This window comes from Panthera onca, chromosome C1 (genome assembly GCF_046562875.1).
Source record: "Panthera onca isolate mPanOnc1 chromosome C1, mPanOnc1 haplotype 2, whole genome shotgun sequence".
Classification (NCBI taxonomy): domain Eukaryota; kingdom Metazoa; phylum Chordata; class Mammalia; order Carnivora; family Felidae; genus Panthera; species Panthera onca.
Genome location: NC_138346.1, coordinates 28,537,710 through 28,551,368, shown reverse-complemented (window position 1 = coordinate 28,551,368; position 13,659 = coordinate 28,537,710). Strand labels below are relative to the sequence as shown.

General features: G+C 42.1%; 1 protein-coding gene across 17 annotated transcripts in view; it reads right to left on the bottom strand.

Moving 5' to 3' along the window:
- The window catches only part of PLEKHM3 (pleckstrin homology domain containing M3), a 196,748-nt gene that overhangs the window by 143,981 nt on the left and 39,108 nt on the right, over positions 1 to 13,659 (bottom strand). For all 17 annotated transcript variants that reach the window (XR_013557191.2, XR_009607289.3, XM_060623244.3 and 14 more), the window contains one exon: positions 7,110 to 8,045. Coding sequence is in view for 15 of the 17 variants with exons in the window: in XM_060623244.3 (XP_060479227.1) it covers positions 7,110 to 8,045 (936 nt within the window). In the remaining 2 variants the exon portion in view is untranslated. The remainder of the gene's footprint in view (positions 1 to 7,109; positions 8,046 to 13,659) is intronic.

Genomic DNA, 13,659 nt, shown 5'->3' with positions numbered 1-13,659 from the left:
GGCTCAACTGACTGAGCCACCAAGGCACCCCCCCAAAATTCAAGTTTTATCTTTGATAGATGGGTAGTAAAAGCCAAGGAGACTTCCTGGAGTTTAATTCTATAGGAAATCTAAGGATGAATTTTAAAATGGGAAAGTGAGGGGCATCTGGGTGACTTAGCCCACACTGGGCTCCACGCTACCAGCGTGAAGCCTGCTTGGGATTCTCTCTCTCTCTCTCTCTCTCTCTCTCTCTCTCTGCCCTTCCCCCATATGAACATGCACTCACTCTCTCTCTCTCAAAATACACTTTAAAAAATAAAATAAAATGGGGAAGTGGGAAGAGACGCTACTTCAACTCTTTAGTTTTCAAATTCTCTACAACAGGGATTCTCTAGCATAGCCAGAAAGGGAGTGTGTCGAACTCCAAGCCAGTGGCCATGACAGCCTAGCCCCTTACCTCCCAGTCCCATTCTCTTGTTCACCCCCTATAAGCCCCATGTCCTCTTGGAGGGGATTCTATAAATCACTAAGGAGCACAGCCTGCATATTACTCCTACTTGCATATCCCAAGGTACCTGGCACAGCATGTATGTGGCGCGCAAGAGGGGTTTAATAAATGCTTGTTGAAATGAACCCACCACCAGAACTCCACTGAAAGATTTGCCTATCAGCAACCCTTTCATGGTCATATTAAAGGTTAGAAAAATAAAACTTAGCCCTTCAGGACACACACATATGAGACTTCTCCTCTGGGAGACAACAACTCAATACACTAAAAAGAAGACAACACAAGATAAAAAGGCAACAACAAACTAAAAAAAATTCTCTTTTATCCAAGCTCTTTATATGTTTGGAGGGGAATATCTAAGTTTTTCTTTATTGCCTTATTCTCCTCCAATTGGCTACCTTCCTATTCCTTAACTCAAATAAATCTTCACCTTATTATCATCATTCCTAGCAAGTGGGACAGAAATTTGAAAACAGTACTAAAGATAGGAATTGGAGATATCAAGGAAAGTCAATTCTTTTTATTTCTGTCCCTCTTTTCCTTAGCAGATCTTGCACTTTGGCTACTAGAGGATCCCCTAATTTTTCACATGAGAATCAAAACAGATTTTGGCTATGCTAAAAGTTTTTTTCCCCTTCAAGAGCATAATATACAACTTCCCTTGTTAAAAACCCACATATCTTTCTTTACCTAGACTCACATGCATAATCAACTCCCAAATTCAATTTCTCTTTTTCTTAAGAATTGCTATTCTGCATGATTTATGCTAAGGCCAGTAAGTAACTACCCCAACTCAGAAATGTTGCTTACTTCCAGACTGGCAGCTATTTAATGAATAATTAACCACTCCATACTTTCTATCAGGGATGCTTGTATTACCAGGGTAAAGGTATACTTTATGTCTAAACGATGTCATAAAATAGGCCTTTGCCAGAAAGACGCCCTCACTTATCAGACGAAATGCCTTGTGGTATTAACAAGGTCGATACTGTTTGTTTAATATATTTTGCTTTCATAGGGGCTTGAAATGATTTGTTTTTGCAGCTGTAACGGAGTTAAATTAGGGATTTAGCTTCTGCTCAGCTAGTTGAGCATATATAACCAGGGGCTATTAATTATCTGCCTAGAGGCCTTTAGTCCTCTTCCCACTGCTTCCAGCGTCCTGGGGGGACGGAGTTACTCCCCCAGCAGCCAGATTCCACCCTCAAATAACCAATCCCGGCTTCTCAGGAACTGGGGAGAGACGAAATCATTCAAATGGTTATTTCTTACTCCACAGCCGCCCTCACCCCAACATGTAAATGTTATTAGTGGGTAAATTTTTTTCAAAGTTGAGTAAGGAATTTAAGAGAAAAATCTTAGTTCAAAGACTACTTTCAGACATCCATCCTCACAAATGAGAAAATAACAACAAGAAAAAACTTCTGTGACCCTGAAGTACTAATAATCAGCCCCTTTCTCCTTTTCACTCTTCTCACACTGCTGTTCTGTCTTAAACGGAGCAGGGGGAGAGGAGGAAGTTTGCTCCAAAGATAAACTTGTCAAAAGCCTGCACTACAATTCTCATTCCTCTCTACCTGTTTGTATCCTCTGGGAGCAGCCACCGAAAAGCTCTGGAGAAAAAAGGCAAGGGGAGAGAAGGGGCCAGAAGGGGCGAGAAGGGGTGGGGGCAAAGAAAAACTAGAGTGCAATTCAAACAAAAATGAAATCACACACACACACACACACACACACACACACACTCGCTCAGACACACAAAGAGAGAGAAAAAGTGCTCCCCCCACCTAGGTCCTAACAACATACTTCTTTATCAGAGGTTCATTGTCAATCAATTAGCCGAGGCAGCAGGGGTCTGTGAGGTAGGGGCACCCAGGGAAACAATGGGCGGCCCTGTTGTATTACTATTTAATCACTTTTGCTAAATAAATAGAGCAGCCCCGAGGTGCTGTCATGTCAAGGGAATTTATAACAAAAAAAAAAAAAACAAAAAACAAAAAACAAAACTTCATCTTTTCCTTGGTCATTCCTTTTTTCCCTTCAGGACAAGAGAGGGTTATTACTGTAGCCTTAAGTTCCATCTTTGTGTTTCTTGCCTTTGATTCCCACTCGGACCCTGCCACTTTCTGGCACTAATTTGTCAGGCTGAACAAAGAGAGGATTTGTACCTCCTGTAAGGTCTCAATTAGGAATGGCTTCTGCTGTATTATGTGCCATTCAGAGAGGACACAATGCCGGTAATTACAGGAATTTGCACTAAATGGCTGAAGAATTCACAGCAAAACTTTCCCCCCCCCCCCTTGGGCTTACTCCTCCCAAGGGCTGGGGGTAAAAAAAGGAAAGCAAAAGCTCTTAATGCCAGAGAGATGTAATTACCAACAGCAGTCCCAAGAGGTTAAACAGCAGCCGAAGGAGTAAAACCATAAAACTGACTGTGTGGAAAGGGTGGAGGGGATCCCCTCGGCTCACTGTTTTTCTTGCTGTGTCTTCTGTTAACGTTTTTCAGCTTCAGTTCAGAATCAGGAACACTGTCCCATGGTGGCCATCTGATTTCACTCCCAGATTATAAAGCAGGGACAGAAGGAAGGGTTTAGTGGCAGTGGCACCTAACACAAGGCCCTGGGCCCTTTTCTTACAGTGCTCAGTTGGTAGGTTTCCTGACTGCTGGGAAATTACAGGAAAAATAGCTGTATGTAGTCCACATATCTTCTGAGGGGAAACAGGTATGTGCCCATGTCTAATTCCTGAAGAAAACAGGACTGCTGCCTTATGATCGGATTTATACAGCATTTTGTGAACAACCTAATTTAGAACCACTTATAGCTACATACTTCATAAATATTTTAATAAGCCGCATAATCATTTGTTTTAGCATTAATATTTTAATACCACAGACGCCTCATTGCCAAACCAAACTTCGAATCCCAACCAGATTCTTCGCTGAAGAATCGCACCTCATTGTCTTCCACAGAGGTGTTTCTGAAAAGTTGTACTAAAGCAGCACCAAATGAAATGTTCTGAAATCCCACTTTCACCGTATGCTCCTCTGCTCAGGAACCTTCTGGGACTTCAGGGTCAAGTATTAAGTTCAACCCTATCAAACTCCTTTTGTGGGTCAAAAATGACTGGAGAGCTGCAATTTCATGTAGTTCTACTTGAGACCACCCCTGGCCATTCTCTGATCCAGTGTGTGGGCCTCACTTCTCTAGCTCTCGTCACAGCTGCCGTGTGCCCTTCATGATGTAATTCTCGGATTAACGTCCGCCTCCCCTGGCGGACTGCAAGTTCCACGAGGGCAAGGAGCACAGCTGCTTTCTTAGAGCAAAGACTCCTCCACGTGCACCTGAGTTTTTGGCACATGGGAAGAAACTCGGCACACGGTAAGTGGTAGGATGAATGAAAGAGCTTCATTTTCAAAGGCATGTTTTTGGGAAGAAAAGATGCAAGTGCAAAGGCCCTGAAGGCAAGAATGACCAAGGTAGGTTCCAGAACAACAAGACGACCACCGTGACTGGGGCTTCCTAGAATGAGGCAGCCGTGGAGCTTAGAGGAAGCCATGGAACAAACCACACATAATCAAATACAACTATAAAAAGTTCAAGCACATGTTAAGAGATACAAAGTTATACGCATAAGCATGTATTTTCAAAACCATAACCTCAGGCATTTGGGGATGGTCATGGTCCATTTTCTCTGCAGGGGCTCTTTAAGTTTCCAAAAAGGATATCAAAAATTCTTCACCTACAGAAAGAATTTAATGAAATAAGGCCAACTGCACTAATCTGTAGATTTAAAGCCAACATTTGTAGCTCAGCTGGATTGCAACCGAATGACATCACAATAAAGAGCTACTCCGTGCAACTGTCCACTTCTAAAGTTTTTTCATCAAAAGTATTTAACGGGGAATAATAAATAAATCCTCAAAAAAATATTTAAGGGGGTAGGGACTAAGTGGACATAAAAACTTATATTCTAAAGAGAGTCATTAGAACCATGCAATATTCTGAATTAGCTTCTCCTTAAAATAATAGATAATGCCAAGTTCAACTAAAAACAACTTAATGGACATTTTGCCATTTTAGAAGATAAACATACTATGCAACCAGCTTTTTCACCGAATGCATATCTTTACAAGGATGAAACATTAGGGGACACAAGTACTAAATGAATAGACGGCTGGTTTAGATTAATTGTGTTTGTGAGAAACAGATCAATTTTTAAAGTTCCATCGATATAATAATCTTTAATATAATGAACAGCCTCCCAAGAAATTTAAAAAACATTCAGAGGTTTGCTTAACGAGTTTTAGCCTTTTTCTTTTGAGACTCTGCCCCCTACAGGAGATGAAGTATTCCTACCTGGGGTAGGAAACCAGTATTGCATATTGGAATTAGGGAAAATGAAAAGCAAGCTGGTAAACCATGTGTACCACAAAGCAACTGAACGTAGCATTTTCCGATTGAAGGGGCACTGAAAGGAAATAAAAATTGCTACTTTGGAATCGACCATACTGCACAAATTAGGATTGACTTCTCTCCACCCCAAATTAGAACCGACCCCCCCCGCCCCCCCGCCGTGCCTTATTAGACCTCCCAACCAAAGCACGAAGGTAAGAGCTAAGCAGGGCAAATGAGTTTCAGATTACATTTCTCTTGCCTCCTGGATTCCCTATTACCACCCATCCTCAACCTGTTCTCCAACCAGGCCAAACAGTGAGGACATTTAGACAGCACAGGGAGACATCTTAAAACACAGAACCTAAGTAAAGCAGCTGCCAAAAAGTTCTGTCCCTGACCGTTCGGTAATCCTTCCCCTGTTCTTTTCTACTTAGTTTCCTTCTCCCTGCCTCTTCTACTCACCCTTTTTTGTCTTCTTCCCATTTTCATTTCTCCAACTGCTAGATGTGATGGACCTGCTGCATGCTACCTGTACCTGTGTTTCTCCTTCCTCTGAGTGCTAGAAACACAGCTAATGAAGTCCAGAACGCGGGCAGTGCACCCTCCGTCAGGAAGCAAACTTATGAGAGAAAGGTGGACTAGGGGTCAACTAGGTGACAATCCCTGTGTAACCCTTGAGACTTTTCTTCCCCCTTTTACTAGAAAGTTTTCCAACTCAGCAATTCCAGTCTCTACCTTGAGAACTAGGCTCAGCTATTCTCCTTGATTCTAATAACACAACAGATTTGTTGACCCTATCAGCAATCCAAAGCCACAGAAGTGTATCATGATTCCAGAATGTTCCCAGAATCAGCATCAATAAGTTATTGTTGAGTGACTGAATGTTGAAATATAACGCATGCACTAATAAGACACTAAAATGTCAGTAATTTCTACAACCTATGGTAAAGCCAGTGGCCCCCTATTTCAAAACCATCTTGCAAAAGTAGCTGACTGACTTCACACAAGGTCATTCACACCTGCAGATACATGCACATCACCTAGTGCGGCTTCCTTACCGGCTCAGTGTTTCTGGTCTCTCCTACCCAACCCCGCGAGTTTCTGCTCCACAGTTACAGAGCCCCTCTAGAGAAAGCAGGGATGATTCACTTAATCCCCTCGTTAGGTACATTATTTTTCAACAGAAAAGGGAATCATCACAACTAACCTAAATTCAAATTTTCCCTGTGCCACCACTATTTGGCTTTCAATGCAGGAACAAGCAAAAATTGAAAATTTGGTCTTGGCTGCTGGTGAGTGTCCCATTCACTTTTAAATAACATACTTCAATCTGACACACTTGAATTAAAATCTTCCAAATCAGGTTTCCAATTAGATTACCTTCATGGTAAATTTACCTTAAGGAAAATTTCTTGTCCCAAATTGTGGGGTTTAGTGAAAGGGAAATAATTTGATTTAGTTTCTAGTAGATACATAGATTTGGTTTAGGGAAGATTTTATTCTGTCTAGTTTACTCTTCAGGGGAAAGTGAAAGGGATGAGAAGTAGGAGAGAGAAGCAGTAATAGGGTTTTAAGAAATAACAGATAATTGGCCTTCAACTCTACTTTGTGTCTCACCCTTCCATAGCAGTTTCAGAAGCCCTGGGCTTCCCCAGGATGAGGCACAGGCCCATCATGACTCAGAGGTCATCTGCTGAATCATCATCTACCCTGCTGTTAGTCACCTCCAGATTTTCTGTCAGGGCTGACTTTAGATTCTTCCTTAACAGGATTTGACAAGGTCATGATCAATGACAGTTACTGGCTATAGACGGGTGTTTTTTTTGTTTTTGTTTTTTTTTCGGTAAGAAGTGTCAGCAGTCAGCTTTTGGGTCTGAATATCTCTTGTGAGACAATTTGTGACATCCACATTCCCAGTGACCTTTATTTAAAAAGACAGAGGAAATGGAATCACAGCAGAGGCAAGAAGCCTAGATTCTAGTCTGGTTATGCTTCGGCTAAGTCATTTAGACTCAGCGGCGTATAGCCTATCTCCTTCTACTGACTTCACCAGCATGGCATGAAGATAGACAGACGTTTTGCGGTAGGAAACTCCTTGAAGGAGAGATGCTTTTCAAACAAGAGGTACATGTGACTAGCCCATCGAGGGGATTTTTACAGTGAATTCCAATTGCAGGATTCAGGTTGTTCTTTAGGGAGCTTTAGACTAAAAATTTGCTTCATACCTGCACATTTGAAACTCTGAGCGGTGAGTCCTCGTTCCAGAGACAAGGTTGTCAGAATGCTGAGGAAGCTGGTGGTCACAGACTGACGCTTGTTCTTCCTGAGTTCATGCCTGCCCATCTGATCCTTGGGTCTGCTCCTCAGGGTGACCTGCAGGTTCTGCTCTGAACTCCTCGCCACATTGGCCGCTGTTTTCAGAGCCTCCATCCACTCCTCAGCCCTCTGCCGGGTCTCTGCACGGAGGCGGAGGACATCTTGGGGGAAAATGACTTGAAAGCAAGAGTCACAGTCATCTAGGTTGTCCATCTGGACAGCCAGACACACGTCCACATTGTAGCTTAGCAGGGGATCCTCATCTAGCTTGCCGGGATGGAAAGCCATAAGGTAGGCCCTGCTCAGCACAAAAGTAAATGCCTTCCAGTTGTTTTGGACGGTTAGCCTGTACAGCGTCCCTGATTTGATGATGTTTTGGTATTGTTTGGGGCTCTCCAAGACAGGTGATGGCGCGAGCAGCTCACTGGATTTCTTCTGTAAACAATGGTTCTGTGTACAGTCAGCGTGGTGACCAAGTCCTGGGGAGTTTGCCAGCTCATCCTGCCTTCCCACGTAACCAGGCACCGCGGCGTGCACGACTTCCCAAAGCTTCTGCCCCCAGTCCAAAGCCTCCCATGGTGACTCTGCCTTTAACTGGAGCTGAGTGTTGTCATATAGAACAGTATCCACCAGCCTGGCCTCAAGGTTGCCCAACACGGAAATGCTCTGGAAGTGTGAAAGCTGGCAGGTGGCATAGAGGGCTTGATTGCCACTGCTGTCTAGGCTGTAGAAGGATAAGTTGTAGGGTGAGAGTTCTGCATAACAGCTCTGCCAGTAACTGTCATGGTCCTTCCTGATCTCCAGGTACCCCTTCTTCAGAATATTTGGGAATGCTTGCTTGTGTTCTAGAAAGGAAAAACAAAAGAAGCCATGTATTAATTCATTGATACGAATGAACTCAAGGAGACGATAAGGCAGGTGTAAGAAATCAGAGATCAGGGAATGACATCCTTCTGGTTCAAACTAAACACAGTAGAGGTAGTACAATTCCAAGACAGTACAATTCACAAGATGTAATTGGGGGGAAATCTCAGGTCCACAATAGCCTACCTAGGGTGGAATTATGAGCATAAGATTAAGTATTGGGGGGGGGGGGTCTGCAATGTCAGTGTGACATGCGGAGGTCTGTGTGGAAAACTGTGACTCTCCCCCACGGGTCCATGAAATAATTGGCACTTCACCAGGATTTCATGTTTTCTAGGTAATAGTCTACAGAAAACCAAATACATGAGAGCGAATATTCCTCCTATCTCTTGACCTAACTCCTTGCTAATACACATTATTTGGGTTTTAGTAAAGCCAGGAACCGCCCATGGAGAGGACAGAGCATGAAGTATGCTTCTCTTAAACTCCTGTTTCTCAGATACCCCCGTTAGTCTTCAAGGCCAGTTCATGAGCTTTCTGTCTTGTAACCAGTTCCCCGGGCTGGACTCAACCAGCCCATGTTTTAGGTCTCTGCTTAGATAGCAGTTCTCTCTCACCTCTGAGCCTGACTGTGCTTATACTGTTACCGCCTGCTTACAGTGCTCCTTCCTACTGCTTCCACTAGCTACCACACACTTACCCTTCACTTAGCCATCCTGTCTTCCAGGAACAGACCCTGTCCCGATTCCCCAACCCCTCATCTGCACACATGCGCGCGCGCACACACACACACACACACACACACCCCGGGTCAGTATCAGGTATCCCTATTATTCCTCTTTGATGGACTCTTGTCAGGCTGTATTATAATAGTTTATTAAAATTTTTGAACAAATACAATTTTGAAGTTTTTAAAAAAAGTCTGTCCTCCCCATTGGACTACAAGCTCCACTGAGGAAAGAGGAGAGGTCTGTCTTTTCATCCTTTTTTTACAACACAGAGTACAATGCCTACTACATAGCAGGCTCTTAGAAAGTACTTATTAGATGAGAAATAAAGCTTGTAGCACAACGCCCAGCATATAGTAGATATAATTCCTTTCTCTTCCCCTGTTTCACAAGTTTATCTGGTTGTGCCATCTTTAATCAACGATTAGCTGCAATGTATACAAGTTTAGTACTTTAATAGAAGGCAACTGTGACTTGGGAGACTTCCTGATATTTTTATCAGGCATGCAAATGACATCCATGCAAGAGGCAGCACTCTTCCCCAACAGAGATTCTCATTTCTGAGATGTTTCTAAATCTCTTGCTGATACACATTGGAGACAGTCATAAACTAATGAAGTCATTCCCTAAAGAAGACAAATCACACTTCCAAAGGGCATGATTTCTGATCTTGGCTGAAGGGAAAAAATAAAAAGTAAAGAAATAAATCCAACACAGATCCAGATCTTAAAACAGCAAACCAAAAAAGAAAAGGAGAGAAATAAGGCAGAGAAAAGCCAATTTTACCTGCTTTACATCTCTGGTCCTGACATTCATTAGTATTTCTGTGATAACTCAAAAGCCATTAATTTCTTGCAACCCACACTAATCCCTTTGTAGAGAGAGATAATGGATGCCTATTCTCAGTTATCTATCTTTTTGGATAATGTAATAAGGGAGGCAGTGCTGTTAAAGACACTGCTGCTACCTCTCCCCCACTCATTTCCATCAAGTGCTGATGGTAGTTCGAGCTTTTCCATAATAAGACTCGTAACCATGTGTTCCTCCACCCCCATCTGTCCTGTGACCCAGTGGCTCAGCTATGCATCCCTGAGCAAAATAAAACCATCTTTCTTGCTTTTAGCTAGGAAATTTTCTCTCCTTTTCTTTCCTTCCTGAGAGCTTTTTACAACAGCTAGCATGAATTAGAAATTCTGCTTTAGGGGCGCCTTGGTGGCTCCGTCGGTTAAGTGTCTGACTTCAGCTCAGGTCATGATCTCACGGTCTTTGAGTTGGAGCCCCATGTCGGGCTCTGTGCTGACAGCTCGGAGCCTGGAGCTTGCTTCGGATTCTGAGTCTCCCTCTCTCTCTGCCCCTCCCCCGTTCATGCTCTGTCTCTCTCTGTCTCAAAAATAAATAAACATTAAAAAAAAAAAAAAAGAAGAAAGAAATTCTGCTTTAATTGGGCCCAAGTCAGCAGCAAACCTGACTAAAATCTCACCTCTTTCTGACTTGGGTGGACTGGATGGGAAATCCTTCCCGGGAATTTCCAAAGTCCCCTCACCTTCTTGATGCAGAGTAAGGGTAAAGAATTCATTGTATTTCCAGACTTTTCCCCCCACCTGTCTCAGCCCTCTTTAAATAGGTACATTAAACTGAGACAGAAAAGACTGGTGTTGGTCACAGGAAATGGTCCATCCTTATAGGCTGCAGTTTGTAGCGTTAATTTCTTGAGAAAGAAAAATCAAGAAGAAGAGAGCAAATGTGATCAGGAAACTATCCTCTGGGGTGCGTATTCCACTCCGGAGGGCCTGTTTATATCAGACCTTACCAATATTTCTTGTGTGAAGTGTTAATTTTCTTTGAGTTGTAGAGGGCCAGAGAACTACCATTTCTCTTTAATCTCTAATAATTGCTACTTTCTATTTCTATCTGAAGTTTATTTTTAATATTTGTGCTACTGACAAATCAGAAGGTATATATTTAAATCTAAGCTTTCATTAACTTATAGTTCAACTTTTATTTCCCCAGACTGTATCACTTCAACTCATTTAATTAACCTCACACACATTATTGTAAAGTGTTCAATTTCACAAATGAATAATATCTATCTTAACTAATATCATAAATGATTCAGATGGGACCGCTGACAATGATTATAACCATTTCCTCAGTAAAACAGGAAAGGATGATCAAAATGAATCACTGGACCCAAAAATTTCATACTGAAACCATGAGAGTAATTCCTTGTGAAAAAGGGAGAGAAAAACCAAAACCAAAACCCAAACCCAGAACTCTTCCTTTCCCCCTTGCTTTCCACTTTGGGGCATGAAGAGCCGGTTCAGTTCCTCTAGTGAAGACCCCTTCTTCCTCTTCTCGTCCGGTAATACCAGTGCAGTGGTTTAAGGACAAAGATTGCTATTTACTGAAGAGGAAGAAGGGAATTTTCCACACAATGCACCTGATTCACTTCGGTACCGCCAATGTACCAGAGTTCCTCTTTTGCTATTATTTCCTCTATCTGTTCTCAAAAAAGTTTCCGTTCTCATGGCCACCACCTTAATTAAGGTTTGTTTGGGTGTTTCTTTAATACCATGGTATAACTGACATACGACATCATATTAGTTTCGGGTGTACAACGTAATGATTCGATATTTGCATACATTGTGAATTGATCACCACGGTAAATCCAGTTAAGATCCGTCAGCATACCTCGTTACAAAACATTTTTTTCTTGTGATGAGAACTTTTGAGATTTATTCTCTTAGCAACTTTCAAACATGCAGTGCAGTGTTATTAACTATAGCTGCCATGCTGTACCTTCCAGCCCCATGACTTTTTTATTTTACAACTGGAAAGTTGTACCTTTAAGACCTAATCAAGGTCTTAAATGAGCTCACACCTCTCGTCCGCCTTCCCCCCGGCCATCTCCCACACTGTCACCAGGGCCACTCAGCCCTTCCTGTGCCCCCTTCTCAGCCCAAAACCATTCACAGATTTCCTGGTGCTACACAGTAAAGTTCAAACTCCTTAAAACATTTGATTATGGAAAATTTCAAACACACTTGAAAGCATGTAGAAAACTAAAATAAACAACCACGGACCTATCCCTCAGCTTCAAACATCAAGTTTCTGCTATTCTTCTTTTCATATCCCCCACCCCCTCCAGCTCTGGCTTTTTATTGTGTTTTATTTTGGTTTTTTGGCTGGAATATTTGAAAGGAAATTGCTTAAAGTTTATCATTTCTACTGTAAATACTTCAGCGGTATCTCTAATCTAACAGATAAAACTTTAATACACACACACACACACACACACACACACACACACACACACCATTTTCACACCCAACAACATGAATAATTCCTCATCTAATACCTACTCTGTATCTAATTTTCCCAGATTGTCTCAAAAAATTTCTTTATATGGATGGTTTGTTCAACTGAGGCTCACACACTGATTTGGTTGATACATGTTTTAAATCTCTTTAAATCTATAACAGTTCTCTTTTTCTCCTTTTTTTTTTTTTCATGCCACGTACTTGTTGAAGAAATTAGTTCATTTGTCCTGTAGAACTTCTCACATCCTGGACTTGGTGTATCCTCACAGTATTGTTTAAATGTTCCTCCGTTTCCCATGTTTTCTGTCAACTGCTGTTTAGACCTTGAGGTTCATTTAGATTTTTTTTTTTTTTTGGCAAGAATATGTCACAGGTGGCTGTCCCACTTCTAAGGATATTAGGATGGATCAGGAGGTTCAGAAGATGTTAGCCTGATCCCTCTGTTATGACTTTCCTCAGTGAGCTTTCACATGATGCAGGCACTTTTCTCCACTCCTTCATATTTCAGCCAGGTGACCCGATGTTGTTTCTACAACTCGCCCCTCCCAACCTTCGTGCATGTTCTCCCACTGACCTCCCTGCCTACATCTCCCCTTGCCTCTGCTTGTCCGTTCTTTCCTCCCACGTGAGGGCAGGTACAAAAATCTCACCTATTCCTGAAGACCTTCATCCCCTCTAGTTGAAAACAACTGTCTTCCTCTGAGCCTCCAAGGCTCTATGGCTGCACTACTCTGATGACTCAGGTTTCAGATGCTATTTCACATTTGTCACATATGCACTACATTATTTAATAAAATTATTGAAAAAATCAGAAAGAAATGTAAAAAGCAACAACAAAAAGTTTCTGCCTCCATAACCCAGCACCCACAATCCTCCTGCCCAGACTGTATGCGATTTGGTATGAAGCCCTTAGACATGATATGTACGTAATAATAATATAAATAATAATTATAGGTATATTATATTTGCTTATATAATTATGAAATGGTTATGTGCTTTCATTTTGGTTACTTTATGCAATTCTATCTTTTTTTTAAGTTTATTTATTTTTTAAGACAGAGAGTAAGAACACAGGCAGGGGAGGGGCAGAGAGAGAGGGTGAGAGAGAGAGAATCCCAGGCAGCCTTTGCATTGACAGCGCAGAGCCCGACGTGGGGCTGGATGCGGGGCTCGGACCCATGAACCGTGAGATCGTGACCTGAGCCGAAACCCAGAGTTGGACACTCAACCAAGTGAGCCACCCAAGGGCCGCTGAAATTTTATTTTTTTAAAAACCCCCATACCCCAGATTACAATAAATGAAAGAAACGTTTAGGTAATCTGGTTTCCTGAGAAAATCTGGACTGCCTGAGTCCGCACAATGAATGAAGTCACAAGAATAGGATTCCAAAGGTCAGACCATGGTTGCAGTGAGAGACAAAGAGCAACATTGTAATGTTTTCAAAGAACTCAAAAACCCGATGTAGTGCCAATATTCCAAATCAAAGTTATTTAGGCAAATTTTAAGGAAATATTTAAGTTCTTACAACAAGATCAATAAATGTGGA